This window comes from Panulirus ornatus, chromosome 10 (assembly GCF_036320965.1).
Source record: "Panulirus ornatus isolate Po-2019 chromosome 10, ASM3632096v1, whole genome shotgun sequence".
NCBI lineage: Eukaryota > Metazoa > Arthropoda > Malacostraca > Decapoda > Palinuridae > Panulirus > Panulirus ornatus.
This window is the reverse complement of record NC_092233.1, coordinates 31,717,652-31,739,484: the sequence shown is the minus strand read 5'-3', so window position 1 is coordinate 31,739,484 and position 21,833 is coordinate 31,717,652. Positions and strand designations below refer to the sequence as shown.

Below are 21,833 nucleotides of genomic sequence, written 5' to 3'. Positions count from 1 at the left end.
CCTTTCCTCAAACATACTACCTATCTCTCCTTTTTTCTCATCTTGGTTACATCCACACACATTTAGACACCCCAATCTGAGCTTTCGAGGAGGATGAGCACTCCCCGCGTGACTCCTTCTTCTGTTTCCCCTTTTAGAAAGTTAAAATACAAGGAGGGGGGGTTCTAGCCCCCCACTCCCGTCCCCTTTCGTCACCTTCTACGATATGTGAGGAATGCGTGGGAAGTATTCTTTGTCCCCTATCCACACTATTCGCCATTTCCCGCATTAGCGAGGTAGCGTTAAGAACTGAGGACTGGGCCTTTTTCGGAATATCCTCACCTGGCCCCCTCTGTTCCTTCTTTTGGAAAATTAAAAAAAAACGAGAGGGGAGGATTTCCAGCCCCCCGCTCCCTCCCCTTTTAGTCGCCTTCTACAACACGCAGGGAATACGTGGGAAGTATTCTTAATCCCCTATCCCCAGGGATAATATATATATATATATATGTATATATATATATATATATATATATATATATATATATATATATATATATATATATATATATATATATATATAAGAAGTGGTAGAGGAAGTGTGGATCAGGTGTTTGCTTTGAAGAATGCATGTGAGAAATACTTAGAAAAGCAAATGGATTTGTATGTAGCATTTATGGATCTGGAGAAGGCATATGATAGAGTTGATAGAGATGCTCTGTGGAAGGTATTAAGAATATATGGTGTGGGAGGCAAGTTGTTAGAAGCAATGAAAAGTTTTTATCGAGGATGTAAGGCATGTGTACGTGTAGGAAGAGAGGAAAGTGATTGGTTCTCAGTGAATGTTGGTTTGTGGCAGGGGTTTGTGATGTCTCCATGGTTGTTTAATTTGTTTATGGATGGGGTTGTTAGGGAGGTGAATGCAAGAGTATTGGAAAGAGGGACAAGTATGCAGTCTGTTGTGGATGAGGGAGCTTGGGAAGGGAGTCAGTTGATGTTCGCTGATGATACAGCGCTGGTGGCTGATTCATGTGAGAAACTGCAGAACCTGGTGACTGAGTTTGGTAAAGTATGTGAAACAAGAAAGCTGAGAGTAAATGTGAATAACAGCAAGGTTATTAAGTACAGTAGGGTTGAGGGACAAGTCAATTGGGATGTAAGTTCGAATGGAGAAAAACTGGAGGAACTGAAGTGTGTTAGATATCTGAGAGTGGATTTGGCAGTGGATGGAACCATGAAATTGGAAGTGACTCATAGGGTGGGGGAGGGGGCAAAAGTTCTTGGAGCCTTGAAGAATGTGTGGAAGTCGAAAACATTATCTTGGAAAGGAAAAATGGGTATGTTTGAGGGAATAGTGGTTCCAACAATGATATATGGTTGTGAGGCTTGGGCTACAGATTGAGTTGTGTGGAGGAGGGTGGATGTGCTGGAAATGAGATGTTTGAGGACAATATGTTGTGTGAGATGGTTTGATCGAGTAAGTAGTGAAAGGGTAGAGAGATATGTGGTGGCAAAAAGAGTGTGGTTGAGAGAGCAGAAGAGGGTGTTTTGAAATAGTTTGGTCGCATGGAGAGAATGAGTGAGAAAAGATTGACCAGAGGTGGATGGAACGAGAAGTGGGAGACCAAAATGGAAGTGGAAAGATGGAGTTAAAAAGATTTTGAGTCATTGGGGACTGAACATGCAGGAGGGTGAAAGGCGTACAAGGAATAGAGTGAATTGGAACGATGTGGTATGCCATAGTCGACGTGCTGTCAATGGATTGAACCAGGGCATGTGAAGCATCTGGGGTAAACCATGGGAAGTTGTGTGGGGCCTGGATGTGGAAAGGGAGCTGTGTATACATGTATATGTCTATGTATGTATGTGTGCGTTGAAATGCATAGGTATGTATATGTGCGTGAGTGGACATGTATGTATATGCATGTGTATGTGGGTGGGTTGGGCCATTCTTTCGTCTGTTTCATTGCACTACCTCGCTAACGCGGGAGACAGCGACAAAGTATAATAATGAATATATATTTTTATATTTATCTATCATACTTTGTCGCTGTCTCCTGCGTTAGCGAGATAGCACAAGGAAACAGATGAAAGAATGGCCCAACCCACCCACACATACATGTGTATATATATATATATATATATATATATATATATATATATATATATATATATATATATATATATAATTTTTTTTTTTTTCTTTTACTTTGTCGCTGTCTCCCGCGTTTGCGAGGTAGCGCAAGGAAACAGACGAAAGAAATGGTCCCCGCCCCCCATACACATGTATATACATACGTCCACACATGCAAATATACATACCTACACAGCTTTCCATGGTTTACCCCAGACGCTTCACATGCCTTGATTCAATCCACTGACAGCACGTCAACCCCGGTATACCACATCGCTCCAATTCACTCTATTCCTTGCCCTCCTTTCACCCTCCTGCATGTTCAGGCCCCGATCACACAAAATCTTTTTCACTCCATCTTTCCACCTCCAATTTGGTCTCCCTCTTCTCCTCGTTTCCTCCACCTCCGACACATATATCCTCTTGGTCAATCTTTCCTCACTCATTCTCTCCATGTGCCCAAACCACTTCAAAACACCCTCTTCTGCTCTCTCAACCACGCTCTTTTTATTTCCACACATCTCTCTTACCCTTACGTTACTCACTCGATCAAACCACCTCACACCACACATTGTCCTCAAACATCTCATTTCCAGCACATCCATCCTCCTGCGCACAACTCTATCCATAGCCCACGCCTCGCAACCATACAACATTGTTGGAACCACTATTCTTTCAAACATACCCATTTTTGCTTTCCGAGATAATGTTCTCGACTTCCACACATTCTTCAAGGCCCCCAGAATTTTCGCCCCCTCCCCCACCCTATGATCCACTTCTGCTTCCATGGTTCCATCCGCTGCCAGATCCACTCCCAGATATCTAAAACACTTCACTTCCTCCAGTTTTTCTCCATTCAAACTCATCTCCCAACTGACTTGACCCTCAACCCTACTGTACCTAATAACCTTGCTCTTATTCACATTTACTCTTAACTTTCTTCTTCCACACACTTTACCAAACTCAGTCACCAGCTTCTGCAGTTTCTCACATGAATCAGCCACCAGCGCTGTATCATCAGCGAACAACAACTGACTCACTTCCCAAGCTCTCTCATTCCCAACAGACTTCATACTTGCCCCTCTTTCCAAAACTCTTGCATTTACCTCCCTAACAACCCCATCCATAAACAAATTAAACAACCATGGAGACATCACACACCCCTGCCGCAAACCTACATTCACTGAGAACCAATCACTTTCCTCTCTTCCTACACGTACACATGCCTTACATCCTCGATAAAAACTTTTCACTGCTTCTAACAACTTTCCTCCCACACCATATATTCTTAATACCTTCCACAGAGCATCTCTATCAACTCTATCATATGCCTTCTCCAGATCCATAAATGCTACATACAAATCCATTTGCTTTTCTAAGTATTTCTCACATACATTCTTCAAAGCAAACACCTGATCCACACATCCTCTACCACTTCTGAAACCACACTGCTCTTCCCCAATCTGATGCTCTGTACATGCCTTCACCCTCTCAATCAATACCCTCCCATATAATTTACCAGGAATACTCAACAAACTTATACCTCTGTAATTTGAGCATTCACTCTTATCCCCTTTGCCTTTGTACAATGGCACTATGCACGCATTCCGCCAATCCTCAGGCACCTCACCATGAGTCATACATACATTAAATAACCTTACCAACCAGTCAACAATACAGTCATCCCCTTTTTTAATAAATTCCACTGCAATACCATCCAAACCTGCTGCCTTGCCGGCTTTCATCTTCCGCAAAGCTTTCACTACCTCTTCTCTGTTTACCAAATCATTTTCCCTAACCCTCTCACTTTGCACACCACCTCGACCAAAACACCCTATATCTGCCACTCTATCATCAAACACATTCAACAAACCTTCAAAATACTCACTCCATCTCCTTCTCACATCACCACTACTTGTTATCACCTCCCCATTTGCGCCCTTCACTGAAGTTCCCATTTGCTCCCTTGTCTTACGCACTTTATTTACCTCCTTCCAGAACATCTTTTTATTCTCCCTAAAATTTAATGATACTCTCTCACCCCAACTCTCATTTGCCCTTTTTTTCACCTCTTGCACCTTTCTCCTGACCTCCTGTCTCTTTCTTTTATACATCTCCCACTCAATTGCATTTTTTCCCTGCAAAAATTGTCCAAATGCCTCTCTCTTCTCTTTCACTAATACTCTTACTTCTTCATCCCACCACTCACTACCCTTTCTAATCAACCCACCTCCCACTCTTCTCATGCCACAAGCATCTTTTGCGCAATCCATCACTGATTCCCTAAATACATCCCATTCCTCCCCCACTCCCCTTGCTTCCATTGTTCTCACCTTTTTCCATTCTGTACTCAGTCTCTCCTGGTACTTCCTCACACAGGTCTCCTTCTCAAGCTCACTTACTCTCACCACCCTCTTCACCCCAACATTCACTCTTCTTTTCTGAAAACCCATACAGATCTTCACCTTAGCCTCCACAAGATAATGATCAGACATCCCTCCAGTTGCACCTCTCAGCACATTAACATCCAAAAGTCTCTCTTTCGCACGCCTGTCAATTAACACGTAATCCAATAACGCTCTCTGGCCATCTCTCCTACTTACATAAGTATACTTATGTATATCTCGCTTTTTAAACCAGGTATTCCCAATCATCAGTCCTTTTTCAGCACATAAATCTACAAGCTCTTCACCATTTCCATTTACAACACTGAACACCCCATGTATACCAATTATTCCCTCAACTGCCACATTACTCACCTTTGCATTCAAATCACCCATCACTATAACCCGGTCTCGTGCATCAAAACCACTAACACACTCATTCAGCTGCTCCCAAAACACTTGCCTCTCTTGATCTTTCTTCTCATGCCCAGGTGCATATGCACCAATAATCACCCACCTCTCTCCATCAACTTTCAGTTTTACCCCTATTAATCGAGAATTTACTTTCTTACACTCTATCACATACTCCCACAACTCCTGTTTCAGGAGTATTGCTACTCCTTCCCTTGCTCTTGTCCTCTCACTAACCCCTGACTTTACTCCCCAGACATTCCCAAACCACTCTTCCCCTTTACCCTTGAGCTTCGTTTCACTCAAAGCCAAAACATCCAGGTTCCTTTCCTCAAACATACTACCTATCTCTCCTTTTTTCACATCTTGGTTATATCCACACACATTTAGGCACCCCACTCTGAGCCTTCGAGGAGGATGAGCACTCCCCGCGTGACTCCTTCTTCTGTTTCCCATTTTAGAAAGTTAATACAAGGAGGGGAGGATTTCTGGCCCCCCCGCTCCCGTCCCCTCTAGTCGCTTTCTACGACACGCGAGGAATACGTGGGAAGTATTCTTTCACCCCTATCCCCAGGGATAATATACATATATATATATACATATACACATACACACACATACATACGCACATATACACACACACACACATACATATATATACATATGAAAAATGTAAGAAACAATTTAGAAAACTGAAACTTCTAGCTTGAAATGAATGGAAAAAAATGAATGTCACATAATGGTTCAACCTCTGGCTATGGAAAAAAGGAAATGTATAATTTATTTACACAAACGTCAATAGCAGTTCTCATCAATCTAACCACTGTATCAATAAGCTTCAATGTCTAAGCTACATTTTTTTCCAATTTCACTATTTTCCTTCACATTTTCAATTGTGTCTGAAGGTTCTACTTCAAGAGTGATTGTTTTTCCAGTAAGGGTCTTCACATCTTGGTTACATCCACACACATCCATTTTTTTGCTGGGTTGTGGTGGTGAGTGACGGTCATGCGATGAGGGTTCCAGCAAGTGAAGTGGTGGAGCCGTCACTGGGAGAACTTAATAGTGTCCAGGGGATGTCCCTGATGTTTCCTAATAATACGGCAGTCCGGGTAAGCCGGTACCATGTAGCGGTCTGTATACGCCGTCATTGCAGCGTTCCAGTACGCTGGAAAACCTTTTTCCTCTGTAAGTTGGTAGGTTTTCTATATATGCTAAACTTGAACTTGTTTCCTTCCCTATGGATCATGCAATCTGATTTATTATATATATATATATATATATATATATATATATATATATATATATATATATATATACACGTCCACACATGAACATATACATACCTATACATCTCAACTTATACATACATATATACACACACAGACATATACATATATACACATGTACATAATTCATACTGTCTGCCCTTATTCATTCCCGATGCCATCCCACAACATAATGAAATACTAACCCCTGCCCCCACATGTGCGCAAGGTAGCACTAGGAAAAGACAACAAAGGCCGCATTCGTTCACACTCAGTCTCTAGCTGTCATGTATAATGCACCGAAACCACAGCTCCTTTTCCACATCCAGGCCCCACAGAACTTTCCATGGTTTACCCCAAACACTTCACATGCCCTGGTTCAATCCATTGACAGCACGTCGACTATGGTATACCACATCACTCCAATTCACTCCATTCCCCACATGCCCCCCACCCTCCTGTACGTTCAGGCCCCAATCACTCAAAATCTTTTTCACCCCATCCTCCCACCTCCAATTTGGTCTCCCACTTCTTGTTCCCTCCACCTCTGACACACATATCCTCTATGTCAATCTTTCTGAGATAATGTTCTCGCTTTCCACACGTTCTTCAACGCTCCCAGAACCTTTGCCCCCTCTTCCACCCTGTGACTCACTTTCGCTTCCATGGCTCCATCTGCTGCCAAATCCACTCCCAGATATCTAAAACACTTCACTTCCTCCAGTTTTTCTCCATTTAAATTTACCTCCCAATTGACTTGTCCCTCAACCCTACTGTACCTAATAACCTTGCTCTTATTCACATTTACTCCCAGCTTTCTTCTTTCACACACTTTACCAAACTCAGTCACCAGCTTCTGCAGTTTCTCACCCGAACCAGTCACCAGAGCTGTATCATCAGCGAACAACAACTGACTCACTTCCCAAGCCCTCTCATCCACAACAGACTGCATTCTTGCCCCTCTCTACAAAACTCTTGCATTCATCTCCCTAACAACCCCATCCATAAACAAATTAACCATGGAGACACCATGCACCCCTGCCACAAACCGACATTCATTGGGAACCAATCACTTTCCTGTCTTCCTACCCGTAAACAGCTGTCATGTATAATGCACCAAAACCACTGCTCCCTTTCCATATCCGGGCTCCCCAAAACTTTTCATGGTTTACCCCGGACGCTTTACATGCCCTGGTTCAATTCACTGACAGCACGTCGACCCTGGTATACCACCTCATTCCAATTCACTCTATTCCTTGTATGCCTTTCACCCTCCTGCATATTCAGGCTGATCGCTCAAAATCTTTTTCACTCCATCCTTCCACCTCCAATTGGGTTTCCCACTTCTCATTCCCTCCACCTCTGACACATTTAACTTCTTTGTCAATCCTTCCTCACTCATTCTCTCCAAGTGACCACATCATTTCAATACACCCCCTTCTGCTCTCTCAACCACAATCTTTTATATTACCATCCATCTCTCTTACCCTTTCATTACTTATTCAATCAAACCACCTCACATCACATATTGTCCTCAAACATTTCACTTCCAACACATCCACCCTCCTCTGCACAACCCAATCTATAGCTCATGCTTCGCAACCATATAACATTGGTGGAACCACTATTCCTTTCAAACATATCAATTCACCCATTCCTCCACCCTATGACTCACTTCTGCTTCCATGGTTCAATCCGCTGCTAAATCCACTCCCAGATATCTAAAACACTTCCCTTCCTCTAGTTTTTCTCCATTCAAACTTACCTCCCAATTTACTTGTCCCTCAACCCTACTGAACCTAATAACCATGTTCTTATTCACAGTTACTCCCAGCTTTCTTCTTTCATGCACTTTACCAAATTCAGTCATCAACTTCTGCAGTTTCTCACCCGAATCAGCCACTAGCACTGTATCATTAGCAAACAACAACTGACTCACTTCCTAAGCCCTCTCATCCACAATAGACTACATACTTGCCCCTCTCTCCAAAACTCTTCCATTCACCTCCCTAACAATCCCATCCATAAACAAATTAAACAACCATGGAGACATCATGCACCCCTGCTGCAAACCAACATTCACTGGGAACCAATCACTTTCCTCTCTTCCTACTCATACACATGCCTTACATCTTTGATAAAACTTTTCACTGCTTCTAGCAACTTACCTCGCACACCATATACACATAATACCTTCCACAAAGGATGCATCTCTATCAATACCCATATATGCACATATACATACATATACATATCATCATATACATACCCACAACATACACATACATATAAAAACACATGTACTTATTTACACTTGCTTGTCTTCATCCATTCCTGTCACTATCCCATCACACAGAAACCAGCATTGCTGCCCCCAGCTTCAGCAAGTTATCTTTGTCCCTTGGCCTTGATTACTAACTACAGACATCTGGGCATGGAACTGGCAAGGTTCCTGTAGTATTCTAGGTCCATATTTTGGGTTCATGAGGTCTTAATCTCTTGAATCGGGCAAGGGGGCATTGATGAGGAGTCGCAGGAAGCAGCTGCCTGACCGCATCAGCAAGGTAGCACCAGGAAACAGACAATGAAAGAATGGCCCAATCACTCATATATGCATATATATATATACATAAATGCCCATACATGCACATATACATATATATACACATAAATATCAAGATACACACATACACAGACTTTCTTTCTTTTCTTTCAAACTATTCGCCATTTCCTGCATTAGCAAGGAAATGGCCTCTGAGGGAATATCCTCACCTGGCCCCCTTCTCTGTTCCTTCTTTTGGAAAATTAAAAAAAAAAAAAAAAAAAAAATAAAGAGGGGAGGATTTCCAGCCCCCCGCTCCCTCCCCTTTTGGTCACCTTCTACGACACGCAGGGAATACGTGGGAAGTATTCTTTCTCCCCTATCCCTATATATATATTGGTGCTAACAGACTCTATGTAATTAAGGTTACTCAGCAAGTGGAAGGTCACCCCTGACAAAGTTGTACCATTAAGAGTACAGTTTTGTTAAAGAACTTATCACTCCAAACGAGTCTACATTTCCCTGCAACTGGAAGTAGCATAGCCTTGTGGGATGCAGGAGACTTTAAAAAGAAGCCTTGGAAATTGGTCCTAGGGTAGTCATGTATGAAATGAATATCAATATAACACTCTATATCCCATGGTCCTGACTGGTGGATGCGGCAAGCTCTCCAAGTGCTGCAGGACTTCTGGGGCAGGAAGGCATGGTATGATTCATTCTGTATATATGAAGAATTTTTTTTTTTTTTTTCATACTATTCGCCATTTCCCGCATTAGCGAGGTAGCGTTAAGAACAGAGGACTGGGCCTTTGAGGGAATATCATCACCTGGCCCCCTTCTCTGTTCCTTCTTTTGGAGAAAACAAAAAAATGAGAGGGGAGGATTTCCAGCCCCCCGCTCCCTTCCCTTTTAGTCGCCTTCTACGACACGCAGGGAATATGTGGGAAGTATTCTTTCTCCCCTATCCCCAGGGATTAACGAGGCAAAACAACAATCCATGCTAGCACCAACCCTCCCATGAAGAGAATGAGTGAAGAAAGGTCGACAAAGAGGATATATGTGTCAAAAAGGAGGGAATAAGAATGGGGAGACTACATTGCAGATTGATGGATGGAGTGACATAGATTTTAGCAATTGGGTCCTGAATATGCAGGAGGGTGAAAACTTTGCATCAGATAGAGTGCACTGGAACAATGTGGTATACTGGGGTTGAAATGCTGTCAGTGGACTTAACCAGGGCATGTTAAACCTCCAGGGTAAACCATGAAAAAGTATGTTGGGCCTGGGGGTGGACAAGGAGCTATTTTATCCAAGACAAGGTAGCATCAAGAACAGATGACCAAGCCTAAGAAGAAAAATTCTCCATTGGCCCCCTACCTTCCTGCTCAAGGAGTCCCTTCTATGGGATTCATGCAGCACTCAGGAAGCCAGTCACATCCACTGGGCAGGACCACAGGCCAAGAAGTGTGGTGATGTATGTATGTTTGTGTATGGTGAATACAGGAAGTTAAGGACTCAATGTTCAGTGATTTCACAATGAAGGCTACAAACACAGACATATACATATATATACACATGTACATATTCATACTCGTTTGCATTCAATCCATTCCCGGCACCACCCTGCCCCACAGAATATAGCATTGCAACCCCCTGCCTCAGTGAGATAGTGCCAGGAAAATGGACAGAAATGGTCACAGTCATTCACACTCACTTTCTAGCTGTCATGTGTAATGCACTGAAACCACAGCTCCCTATCCACATTCAGGCCCCACAGACCTTTCCATGGTTTACCCCAGATGTTTCACATGCCATGGTTCAGTCCATTGACAGCACAATGACCCCAGTATACCAATTGTTCCAATTCACTCTATTCCTTGCATGCCTCTCACCCTCCTGCAAGCTCAGGCAAAGAGTGCTTAAAATCTTTTTCACTCCATCTTTCCCCCTCCAATTTGGTCTCCCACTTCTCCTTGTTCCCTCCACCTCTGACACAGATATCCTTTTTCTTTTTCTTTTTTTAAAATGATATAATGAAATGCTTCTATACTTGAAAGAATCATGGAAAATATATCATAATAATTCCCCTAGCTGACTGATAACCGATAAGAAACGAAAAATTACAAAATTTTCTTAAAATCAAATCCTTAAATGCAAGTCTTAATAACCCCCAAATAATAATCACAACTTCAGGTTCGAATTAAGTATGAAAGATAGCCCTCAAAAGTAGGTTTTCAATCATATCTAGTACCCTCCAAAAATTGCAAAAATCTGAGGTAACAGTTCAGGGTATTTTGCAGCCAATAAAGCTTTCACTTTTAAACCTGTAATATATCATAATGAAGCACTTCTACACTTGAAATAACCATGGAACATATCTTATAATGCTTACTCTAGCTTACAGATACTTGATAAATAGAAAACGATCATTGTTGAAGACTCCAGTCATGGACAAAAGTCCATATCAAGGCCAGACGCTAAATGAAACATAGAGAGAATTATGAAACAGTTAAAGAAAAGACATTCACGAAAAGGCACTTATGAATTTTGGAGGAAGTGAAAGACCTGTCTTTTGAACTAAATCAGGTCATAATTATTTGGAAAAACATAGGAAGGTAGACTTCCAAAGCTTCAACATGCAGGGAAAGAAGCAGGTATCAAAACGTCCCACCCTTGAGTTGCTGATGGCCACACAGTAATCATGTGATGCAGCAGCTTGCCAAGTAATGTGTGGAATGAAAGATCATTATCTGGGAGGGCAAAAATGGGTATGTTTGAAGGTATAGCAGTCCAAAAGATGTGTGAATGCAAGGCATGGGCTATAAATGAGAATGTGTGGGGGAAGGTGGATTTATTGGAAATAAAATGTTTGAGAACAATATGGAAGTGGTATGACTGACATTAATGAAAGGGTATGAGAGATGTGTTGTTGAGAGAGTTGAAGAGGGTGAGGAAAAGTTAACAAAGAGGATATATGTGGCCAAAGTGTAGGGAACAAGGAGAAGGGATAGACCAAACTAGAGATGGAAAGATGGAATAAAAGATATTTGGGTGCTCAGAGCCTACGCAAGGGGGAGGGTGAAAAGCTAGCGAGGGATAGAGTTAATTGGCCATTGTGGTACACAAAGGACAACAACCTGTCAATGGACTGAACCAGGGTATACGATACAGCCGAGGAAAACAATGGAAAGGTATGTGGGGCCTGGTTGTGCAAAGGGGTCTGTGATTTCGGAGCAATACTTGTGACAGCTACAGAACGTATGTAAGTGAGTAAGGCCTTCCTTTGTTTATTCCTGGCACTATCTCGCTAACACATGAAACAGAAAACAGGTAGAAAATTAATATATTGATGCTGACCTATGTTCATATCAACAACCACTTCAATTCACTAGCAGTAAACTATACCTCCCACAGATTAAGCAAAATAAATTACACTGGATTACCAAACAAATGTATATTTCATTGTACCTCGTTAATTTATTTTTCCTCCCCAATGGGAAGTTCAAGAATATATCAAGTTAATACAAATCAAAAACTGACCTACAAAATCCATACCATGACCTTTTAAGGTACAGTAACTTTTTTTGCCTTATCAAGACTAATATATCAACTCAGAAATACACAAATGTCTATATTTCATTAAAAGAATTTCTATATATTTCAAAGAAGATATACCCAAACCAGTTTCTGACATACCTGGATTTGGACCCACATGCTGGCCTCTAGGCTGGTGAGTGACAGGCAAGTTTGCCTCCTCATCTCGTCTGCTTCGTCGGCTTCCATCCCTACCCTCATGGTCTCTGAAATACCACATCATTTCTAACATATCTAGGTATCACATCTTTTTCATACAATAATCTAGAATTTTCAGAGACATAATTTTTTCCTTCCCACAATGTCACTATGATGTTTCTATGGCCATCCTCCATAACCACATTTTTCACTTCATTATGAAGTTAGTTCCCTTTGCAACCATACTCCTAAATCATGAAAATCAGTTTTGCATCATTAAGATCCTTATTCTTCTTGCTTTATGGAGTGTAAACTGTGACCATAATTTTTCTCCAAGTTTCATATGTTTTATGACCCGATGCTTCATTCTTTCCATGTTAAGTTCCCAATTTGATACTTTGGATCCTGTAGATAGCCTAATTCTACACTCTTTGTTCCTGTTAACCTCAGTTCTACATGTTACCCCTCTGGACTCAAATTCTATTCTACATAATTCTTTTGACCTCTTCATTCTATAATTTCTGCACCTTTGGGTTTTCTACTTGAATTTAGTTACTTTCTTAAATCCCTAATACAGCATAATGTGAAAACACTAAACCCCTTTAGATATTTTGTTTTGCTGCTTATGTTCAACATTCTATGATCCCTTTAACTTTTTAATGCTGCACTTTGCGAACCCCTTTATATCCTATACTGTACTCTACCCTTAGATCATTTTTAATACTGTATTTCTAAATTGTTACCTTCAACTGATTGTAAGCTTTCCCTAATTTGTATCTAACCTAAGACACTTGATTTTTGTAGTCCCCTTTTAACTTGTACAGACCCAGCTCCCCTAGATGAAGAGAAGTAAAGGGTGTTATGATTCAGTCCAATCTGTGTGACTTGAAAGAGAAATCATACTTTGGATGCAATTTACAAATTCTCAAGTGCTAACAGAGCATTAGTATTGAAAAATATAAAGCAGCAAAATGAGACACTTTATGTATAGATTTTAACAAATGTTTGTGGCTCTGTGTTGATCATTTGTAAGTTTAAATCAAATGATAATCATACAAGTATGAAACCTTTAATACTATCTGGCACATATAATTATCTTACTATTTGGTAAGTCTCATTGGGGTAGCAGAGAAGGAATTCTACCTTTGTATTCCCTTTATGTTGCAGAAGATGACTAAAAGGGATGGAAGCAGGGACTGGAACACCCCTTTACTGCTTTTCAATTTCTAAAAGATGGAAAAGAAGAAGGATCCAAGTAGGAAGTGGTCATCTTCCTCAAAGATTCAGGGTTGGGTGTCTGAAGCTGTGTGGATGTAACCTGGATGAGAAGGAAGAAGAGATGGGTAATATGTTTGAAGAAAGGAATCTGGATGTTCTAGATCTAAGTGAAACAAAGCTCAAGGATAAAGGGGTAGAATGGTTTGGAAATGTCTTAAGAATAAAGTTAGAGGTTAGTGTGAGGGCATGAGCTAAGGAAGGAGTAGCACTAAGAATAAAGTCAGAGGTTGGTGTGAGGGTACAAGCTGAGGAAGAAGTAGCACTACTGCTGAAGCAGAAATTGTGGGAATCTGTGAAAGAGTGTAAGGAAGTGAGTTCCAGACTAATATGGTTAAAAATGAAAAAGTATTGTGGTGGATGGGTGATTATAAATGCTTATGCACCTGGCCATGAAAAGGAAGATCATGAGATAATTGTTTAGGGAGTAACTGAGAGAGTGCATCAGCAGTTTTGATGTAAGAGACTGGGTATTAGTAATGGGTGATTTAAATGTGAAGGCGAGTAATGTGGCAGCTGTAGGTATAACGAGAGAGAGAGAGAGAGAGAGAGAGAGAGAGAGAGAGAGAGAGAGAGAGAGAGAGAGAGAGAGAGAGAGAGAGAGAGATATTGGGCATTCAGTAGAGTGAATGGAAATGGTGAACAGCGTGCCGAGTTGTATACTGAGAAAGGGCTGGTGAGTGGAAATGCCTGGTTTAAAAGAGGGACACACAAGTATACATATGTCAGTAGGAAAATGGTCAGCAGGTATTACTGGATGACTTACTAATTAACAGGCATTCAAAGGAGGGACTTTTGGTTTTGAATGTGCTGAGAAAGGCAGCTGGTGGGATGTATGATCATTACCTCACCTTGTGGAGGTGAGGGTGAAGATCTGTATAGGTTTTTGGAAGAGGAAATGAATGGATGGGAAGAGAACTGGTGAAAGAAAGTGAGCTTGAAAAAGAGACTTATGTGGATAAATGCATAGACAGATTGAGTGTAGTAACTGAAGCTAGCAGGCAGGAGTGGGCAAGAATTGGGAACTATTTAAGGAAGCAGTGCTGGTATGTGCAAGAAAAGCTGGAGGTCGGAAATTTTGCCTTAGATATTTTCAAGTATCAAAGTTTTCTTCAACTTTCCCTCATGGCACTTTCTGGATATGGGAAATTTTGCGAAGATATTTTCAAGTATCAAAGTTTCCTTCAACTTTCCCTCATGGCACTTTTTGGATAATGATCTTACGGTCATACTTAGTTGGCCAGATCAGAAAAGGTAGTGAGTGATGGGATGGCAGAGTTAAGTTATTAGTGAAAGAAAAGAGAGGCATATGGGCACTTCTTACAGAGGAGTGCTAATGATTAAGAGATGTATAAGTGAAAGCAATGGGAGGTCAGGAGGAAGGTGCAGGGGTTGAAAAAGAGGCCAAATGAGAGTTGGGATGAAAGATTATCACTAAACTTCAGGGAGAATGATAAGATGTTTTGGAAAGTGGTAAATAATCTGCAAAAGACAAGAAAAAAATGGGAACATCAGTGACGGGGGCAAATAGAGAAGTGGTAACAGGTACTGATGAAGTGAGGAGGAGTTGAAAGAGTATTTTGAAAGAAATCTGATGTGTCTGATAAGAGTGTATTTAAGTTAAGAGTGGTATGTGAAGTGAGAAAATTATGAAGAGGGGTTTGGTGAAGAGAAAAGAGGTGGTGAATGCCTTGTGGAAAATGAAATGTGGCAACACGGCTGAAGGGAATAGTTTTTTTTTTTTTTTTTTTGCTTTGTCGCTGTCTCCCGCATTTGCGAGGTAGCGCAAGGAAACAGACGAAAGAAATGGCCCAACCCACCCCCATACACATGTATATACATACGTCCACACACGCAAATATACATACCTACACAGCTTTCCATGGTTTACCCCAGACGCTTCAAATGCCCTGATTCAATCCACTGACAGCACGTCAACCCCGGTGTACCACATCACTCCAATTCACTCTATTCCTTGCCCTCCTTTCACCCTCCTGCATGTTCAGGCCCCGATCACGCAAAATCTTTTTCACTCAATCTTTCCACCTCCAATTTGGTCTCCCTCTTCTCCTCGTTCCCTCCACCTCCGACACATATATCCTCTTGGTCAACCTTTCCTCACTCATTCTCTCCATGTGCCCAAACCATTTCAAAACCCCCTCTTCTGCTCTCTCAACCTCGCTCTTTTTATTTCCACACATCTCTCTTACCCTTACGTTACTTACTCGATCAAACCACCTCACACCACACATTGTCCTCAAACATCTCATTTCCAGCACATCCATCCTCCTGCGCACCACTCTATCCATAGCCCACGCCTCGCAACCATACAACATTGTTGGAACCACTATTCCTTCAAACATACCCATTTTTGCTTTCCGAGATAATGTTCTCGACTTCCACACATTCTTCAAGGCCCCCAGAATTTTCGCCCCCTCCCCCACCCTATGATCCACTTCCGCTTCCATGGTTCCATCCGCTGCCAGATCCACTCCTAGATATCTAAAACACTTTACGTCCTCCATTTTTCTCCATTCAAACTCACCTCCCAATTGATTTGACCCTCAACCCTACTGTACCTAATAACCTTGCTCTTATTCACATTTACTCTTAACTTTCTTCTTTCACACACTTTACCAAACTCAGTCACCAGCTTCTGCAGTTTCTCACATGAATCAGCCACCAGCGCTGTATCATCAGCGAACAACAACTGACTCACTTCCCAAGCTCTCTCATCCCCAACAGACTTCATACTTGCCCCTCTTTCCAAAACTCTTGCATTCACCTCCCTAACAACCCCATCCATAAACAAATTAAACAACCATGGAGACATCACACACCCCTGCCGCAAACCTACATTCACTGAGAACCAATCACTTTCCTCTCTTCCTACACGTACACATGCCTTACATCCTCGATAAAAACTTTTCACTGCTTCTAACAACTTGCCTCCCACACCATATATTCTTAATACCTTCCACAGAGCATCTCTATCAACTCTATCATATGCCTTCTCCAGATCCATAAATGCTACATACAAATCCATTTGCTTTTCTAAGTATTTCTCACATACATTTTTCAAAGCAAACACCTGATCCACACATCCTCTACCACTTCTGAAACCACACTGCTCTTCCCCAATCTGATGCTCTGTACATGCCTTCACCCTCTCAATCAATACCCTCCCATATAATTTACCAGTTTATTTTTTTAAGAAAAGGAGTGACTGTGTTGCTGATTGGTTATTTATTCATAGTGTATGATGAGGTGCCTGAGGATTAGCATAATGTATGCATAATACCATTGTATAAATGCAAGGGGGACAAAGGGTAGTGTTCAAACTACAGAGGTATAAGTTTGTTGAATGTACCTGGTAAGTTGTATGGGAAAGTACTGAATGAGGGGGCGAAGGGATGTAGAGCATCATATTGGGGAGGAGCAGTGTGTTTTCAGAAGAGGTACAGGATGTGTGGATCAGATGTTTACTTTTAAGAATGTGTGTGAGAAATGTTTAGAGAAACAGGATTTGTACATGGTATTTTGGATCTGGAGAAAGCACTTGATAGGGTTGATGGAGATACCTTTTGACACGTTTTAAGAATGTATGGAGTTGGAGGAAAGCTGCTAGAAGCAATGAGGAGTTTTTATCAATGGTAAGGCATGTGTATGAGTAGGAAGAGAGGTGAATGAGCTGTTCCAATTGAAGGTAGGTCTGAGGCAAGGGTGTGTGATGTCACTATGGCTGTTTGATTTATTTAAGGATGGGTAGTGAGGCAAGTAAAAGGAAGGGTCATGAAGAGAGGGGTGAGTATGCAGTCTGTAGGAAATGAGGAGGGTGCCTGGGAAAAGAGTGAGTTGTTGTTCGCTGACAACAAAGCACTGGTGGCAGACTCAAGTGGGAAGCTACATAAGTTGGTGACTGAGTTTAGGAGTGTGTGAAAGGAGGAAGTCAGTAAATGCGAATAAAAATGAGGTTAATAGGTTTAGGAATGTAGGGGGACAGGTTCTTTGGAGGAAGTGAAGTGTTTTAGATACATAGGAGTCAATATAGAAGCATATGGAACCATGAAAGCAAAAGTGAGTCATAGGATAGGTGAGGGGGTGAAGGCTCTGGAAGCGATGAAGAAAGTGAAAAGAAACATCAGTGTCTAGGAGGGCAAAAATGGGTGTTTGAAACTACTGTAGTCCCAACAAAGTTGTATGGATGCGAAGCATGGACTATAGATGAGGATGTGCAAAGGAGGGAAGAAGTATTAGAAATGAGGTGTTTGAGGACAGAATGCAGTGGGAAGCTGTTTGAATGAGTATGAATGAGTAAGTAATAAAAGGGTAAGAGAGAGGTGTGCTGATAAAAAGAGTCTGGTTGAGAGAAGTGAAGAGGGTGTGCTCAAATGGTCTGGACATAATAAAAGAATGAGGGAGGAGTTGTTGAAAGAGAGGATATATGTGTCAGAAGAGGATTATACAAGGTAAAGGGGAGACCAAAATGGAGATGTAAGGATGGAGCATAAAAGATTTTGAATAATAGAGGCCTGAACATGCAGGAGAGTGAAAGGCATGCAAGGGATAGAGTGAAGCAGGATGATGTGGTATACAGGGGTCATCATGCTATTAATAGACTGGACCAAAGCATGTCAAGAGGATGAGGGAAACCATGGAAAGGTCTGTAGGTCCTGATTGTGGATAGGGAGACTGTGGTTTCGTGCACTGCACATGATAATTAAAGAATTGATGTGAGCAAATGTGGCCTTTCTTCATCTGTTCCTGGTGCTACTTTGATAATGTGGGAAACAGCGATCAAGTATGAAAAAATGCATATGGTAGTGTTATTTGTCTTAGATGTACTGCAAAAGTGTATTGGTGTATCACTACAACCAAATTGAGGGAGTATGTCAGTTGGGCTGGACAGTAGGCTCTGGTGGCAACCCAGGGTAGCCTGTTTATGGCTAGAACTTGGAAAGAAATTTTGGAAACACTGTATCTTGAGATGACTTAAGTATGAATAACTGTTTGTACAAAGATATGCTATCTCATGAAATACAGCCTCGAGGTAATATTAGTTATGTTTTACTATGGTGTACTGAAGATTATAAGGCTAATGCTCCAATCACCACTCCCCTAACCCAGCCAGTAGTACTTTAATAACACTAGTCTTAAATAAACATGGTCATAAGGTGAGTGGCTCCTCTGGTCTCCTAAAATCCATTACAGCTTGAGAAATACAAAGTGGCTGAACAAAGATTCCATCAAAAAAAAAAGAAAAAAAAAAAGACCTGTAAACTGTGCAAGGAAACTTACAGTCAAGTTGTTAACATGCTTAAGCTTCCTGTGCACTGTAAACAAACAAATATGCAGAATCGTAAGTAATTTTTGTATGCAACTTTTCTCTAACAAAATAAATTACTTAATATCACAACTGCATTGAGTGTTATACGTGAGTTTATAATAAGTCTTCTTTTCTCCAGTGTAAATAAAACAATTATTTTCAAACCACATTTTTACCAAAATCTATTAATTTTCTTACACAGATATATTCTAAAAAATCAAACACACTACTGGTAAAACATAGTTAAAAGGATTTCCTTCTTAACCTCAGAGGAAATGAATTTTGAAAAACATACCTTATTGTGTCTCTTTCAAACTCCAATGCTGAATAATTCATGGTGATCCTATAACTGTCATGTTTGTCTACCAACCCACTAAATGTTTTTGAGATTTATGATAGGGAGAATAAAAAGATGTTCTGGAAGGAGGTAAATAAAGTGCGTAAGACAAGGGAGCAAATGGGAACTTCAGTGAAGGGCGCAAATGGGGAGGTGATAACAAGTAGTGGTGATGTGAGAAGGAGATGGAGTGAGTATTTTGAAGGTTTGTTGAATGTGTTTGATGATAGAGTGGCAGATATAGGGTGTTTTGGTCGAGGTGGTGTGCAAAGTGAGAGGGTTAGGGAAAATGATTTGGTAAACAGAGAAGAGGTAGTGAAAGCTTTGCGGAAGATGAAAGCCGGCAAGGCAGCAGGTTTGGATGGTATTGCAGTGGAATTTATTAAAAAAGGGGGTGACTGTATTGTTGACTGGTTGGTAAGGTTATTTAATGTATGTATGACTCATGGTGAGGTGCCTGAGGATTGGCGGAATGCGTGCATAGTGCCATTGTACAAAGGCAAAGGGGATAAGAGTGAGTGCTCAAATTACAGAGGTATAAGTTTGTTGAGTATTCCTGGTACATTATATGGGAGGGTATTGACTGAGAGGGTGAAGGCAGGTACAGAGCATCAGATTGGGGAAGAGCAGTGTGGTTTCAGAAGTGGTAGAGGATGTGTGGATCAGGTGTTTGCTTTGAAGAATGTATGTGAGAAATACTTAGAAAAGCAAATGGATTTGTATGTAGCATTTATGGATCTGGAGAAGGCATATGATAGAGTTGATAGAGATGCTCTGTGGAAGGTATTAAGAATATATGGTGTGGGAGGCAAGTTGTTAGAAGCAGTGAAAAGTTTTTATCGAGGATGTAAGGCATGTGTACGTGTAGGAAGAGAGGAAAGTGATTGGTTCTCAGTGAATGTAGCTTTGCGGCAGGGGTGTGTGATGTCTCCATGGTTGTTTAATTTGTTTATGGATGGGGTTGTTAGGGAGGTAAATGCAAGAGTTTTGGAAAGAGGGGCAAGTATGAAGTCTGTTGGGGATGAGAGAGCTTGGGAAGTGAGTCAGTTGTTGTTCGCTGATGATACAGCGCTGGTGGCTGATTCATGTGAGAAACTGCAGAAGCTGGTGACTGAGTTTGGTAAAGTGTGTGGAAGAAGAAAGTTAAGAGTAAATGTGAATAAGAGCAAGGTTATTAGGTACAGTAGGGTTGAGGGTCAAGTCAATTGGGAGGTGAGTTTGAATGGAGAAAAACTGGAGGAAGTGAAGTGTTTTAGATATCTGGGAGTGGATCTGGCAGCGGATGGAACCATGGAAGCGGAAGTGGATCATAGGGTGGGGGAGGGGGCGAAAATTCTGGGGGCCTTGAAGAATGTGTGGAAGTCGAGAACATTATCTCAGAAAGCAAAAATGGGTATGTTTGAAGGAATAGTGGTTCCAACAATGTTGTATGGTTGCGAGGCGTGGGCTATGGATAGAGTTGTGCGCAGGAGGATGGATGTGCTGGAAATGAGATGTTTGAGAACAATGTGTGGTGTGAAGTGGTTTGATCGAGTGAGTAACGTAAGGGTAAGAGAGATGTGTGGAAATAAAAAGAGCGTGGTTGAGAGAGCAGAAGAGGGTGTTTTGAAGTGGTTTGGGCACATGGAGAGAATGAGTGAGGAAAGATTGACCAAGAGGATATATGTGTCGGAGGTGGAGGGAACGAGGAGAAGAGGGAGACCAAATTGGAGGTGGAAAGATGGAGTGAAAAAGATTTTGTGTGATAGGGGCCTGAACATGCAGGAGGGTGAAAGGAGGGCAAGAAATATAGTGAATTGGAGCGATGTGGTATACCGGGGTTGACGTGCTGTCAGTGGATTGAATCAAGGCATGTGAAGCGTCTGGGGTAAACCATGGAAAGCTGTGTAGGTATGTATATTTGCGTGTTTGGACGTATGTATATACATGTGTATGGGGGGGGGTTGGGCCATTTCTTTCGTCTGTTTCCTTGCGCTACCTCGCAAACGCGGGAGACAGCGACAAAGTATAATAAAAATAAAAAAAAATAAATTATATATAAATCTATTTAAAGGAAGCAAGAGCAGAGGGCTGGAAACCCTCCCCTTCTTGTATTTCAATTTCTAAAAGAGGAAACAAAAGAAAGTCAATCATGGAGTGCTCCTCCTCCTTGAAGGCTCAGACTGGGGAGTATGAATGTGTGTGGATGTAACCAAGATAAGAAGAGAGGAGAGATAGGTTGTATGTTTTGAGGAAAGAAACCTGGATGTTCTGGCTCTGAGTGAAACAAAGTTGAAGGGTAAAGGGGAAGAATGGTTTGGAAATGTCTTGGGAGTAAAGTCTGGGGTTGGTGAGAAGACACTACTGACAAGACACTACTGAAGTAGGATTGTGGGAGTGTGTGACAAAAGTGTAAGGAAGTATATTCTACATTGATGTGGGGTAAAACTGAAAGTGGATGGCAAGAGA

General features: G+C 41.5%; 1 protein-coding gene across 8 annotated transcripts in view; it reads right to left on the bottom strand.

The window, feature by feature from the left end:
* galene (potassium two pore domain channel subfamily K member galene) overlaps positions 1 to 21,833 on the bottom strand; it is a 477,630-nt gene that overhangs the window by 62,315 nt on the left and 393,482 nt on the right. For all 8 annotated transcript variants that reach the window (XM_071665737.1, XM_071665736.1, XM_071665738.1 and 5 more), the window contains one exon: positions 12,412 to 12,515. In XM_071665737.1, coding sequence (XP_071521838.1) covers positions 12,412 to 12,515 — 104 coding nt within the window. The remainder of the gene's footprint in view (positions 1 to 12,411; positions 12,516 to 21,833) is intronic.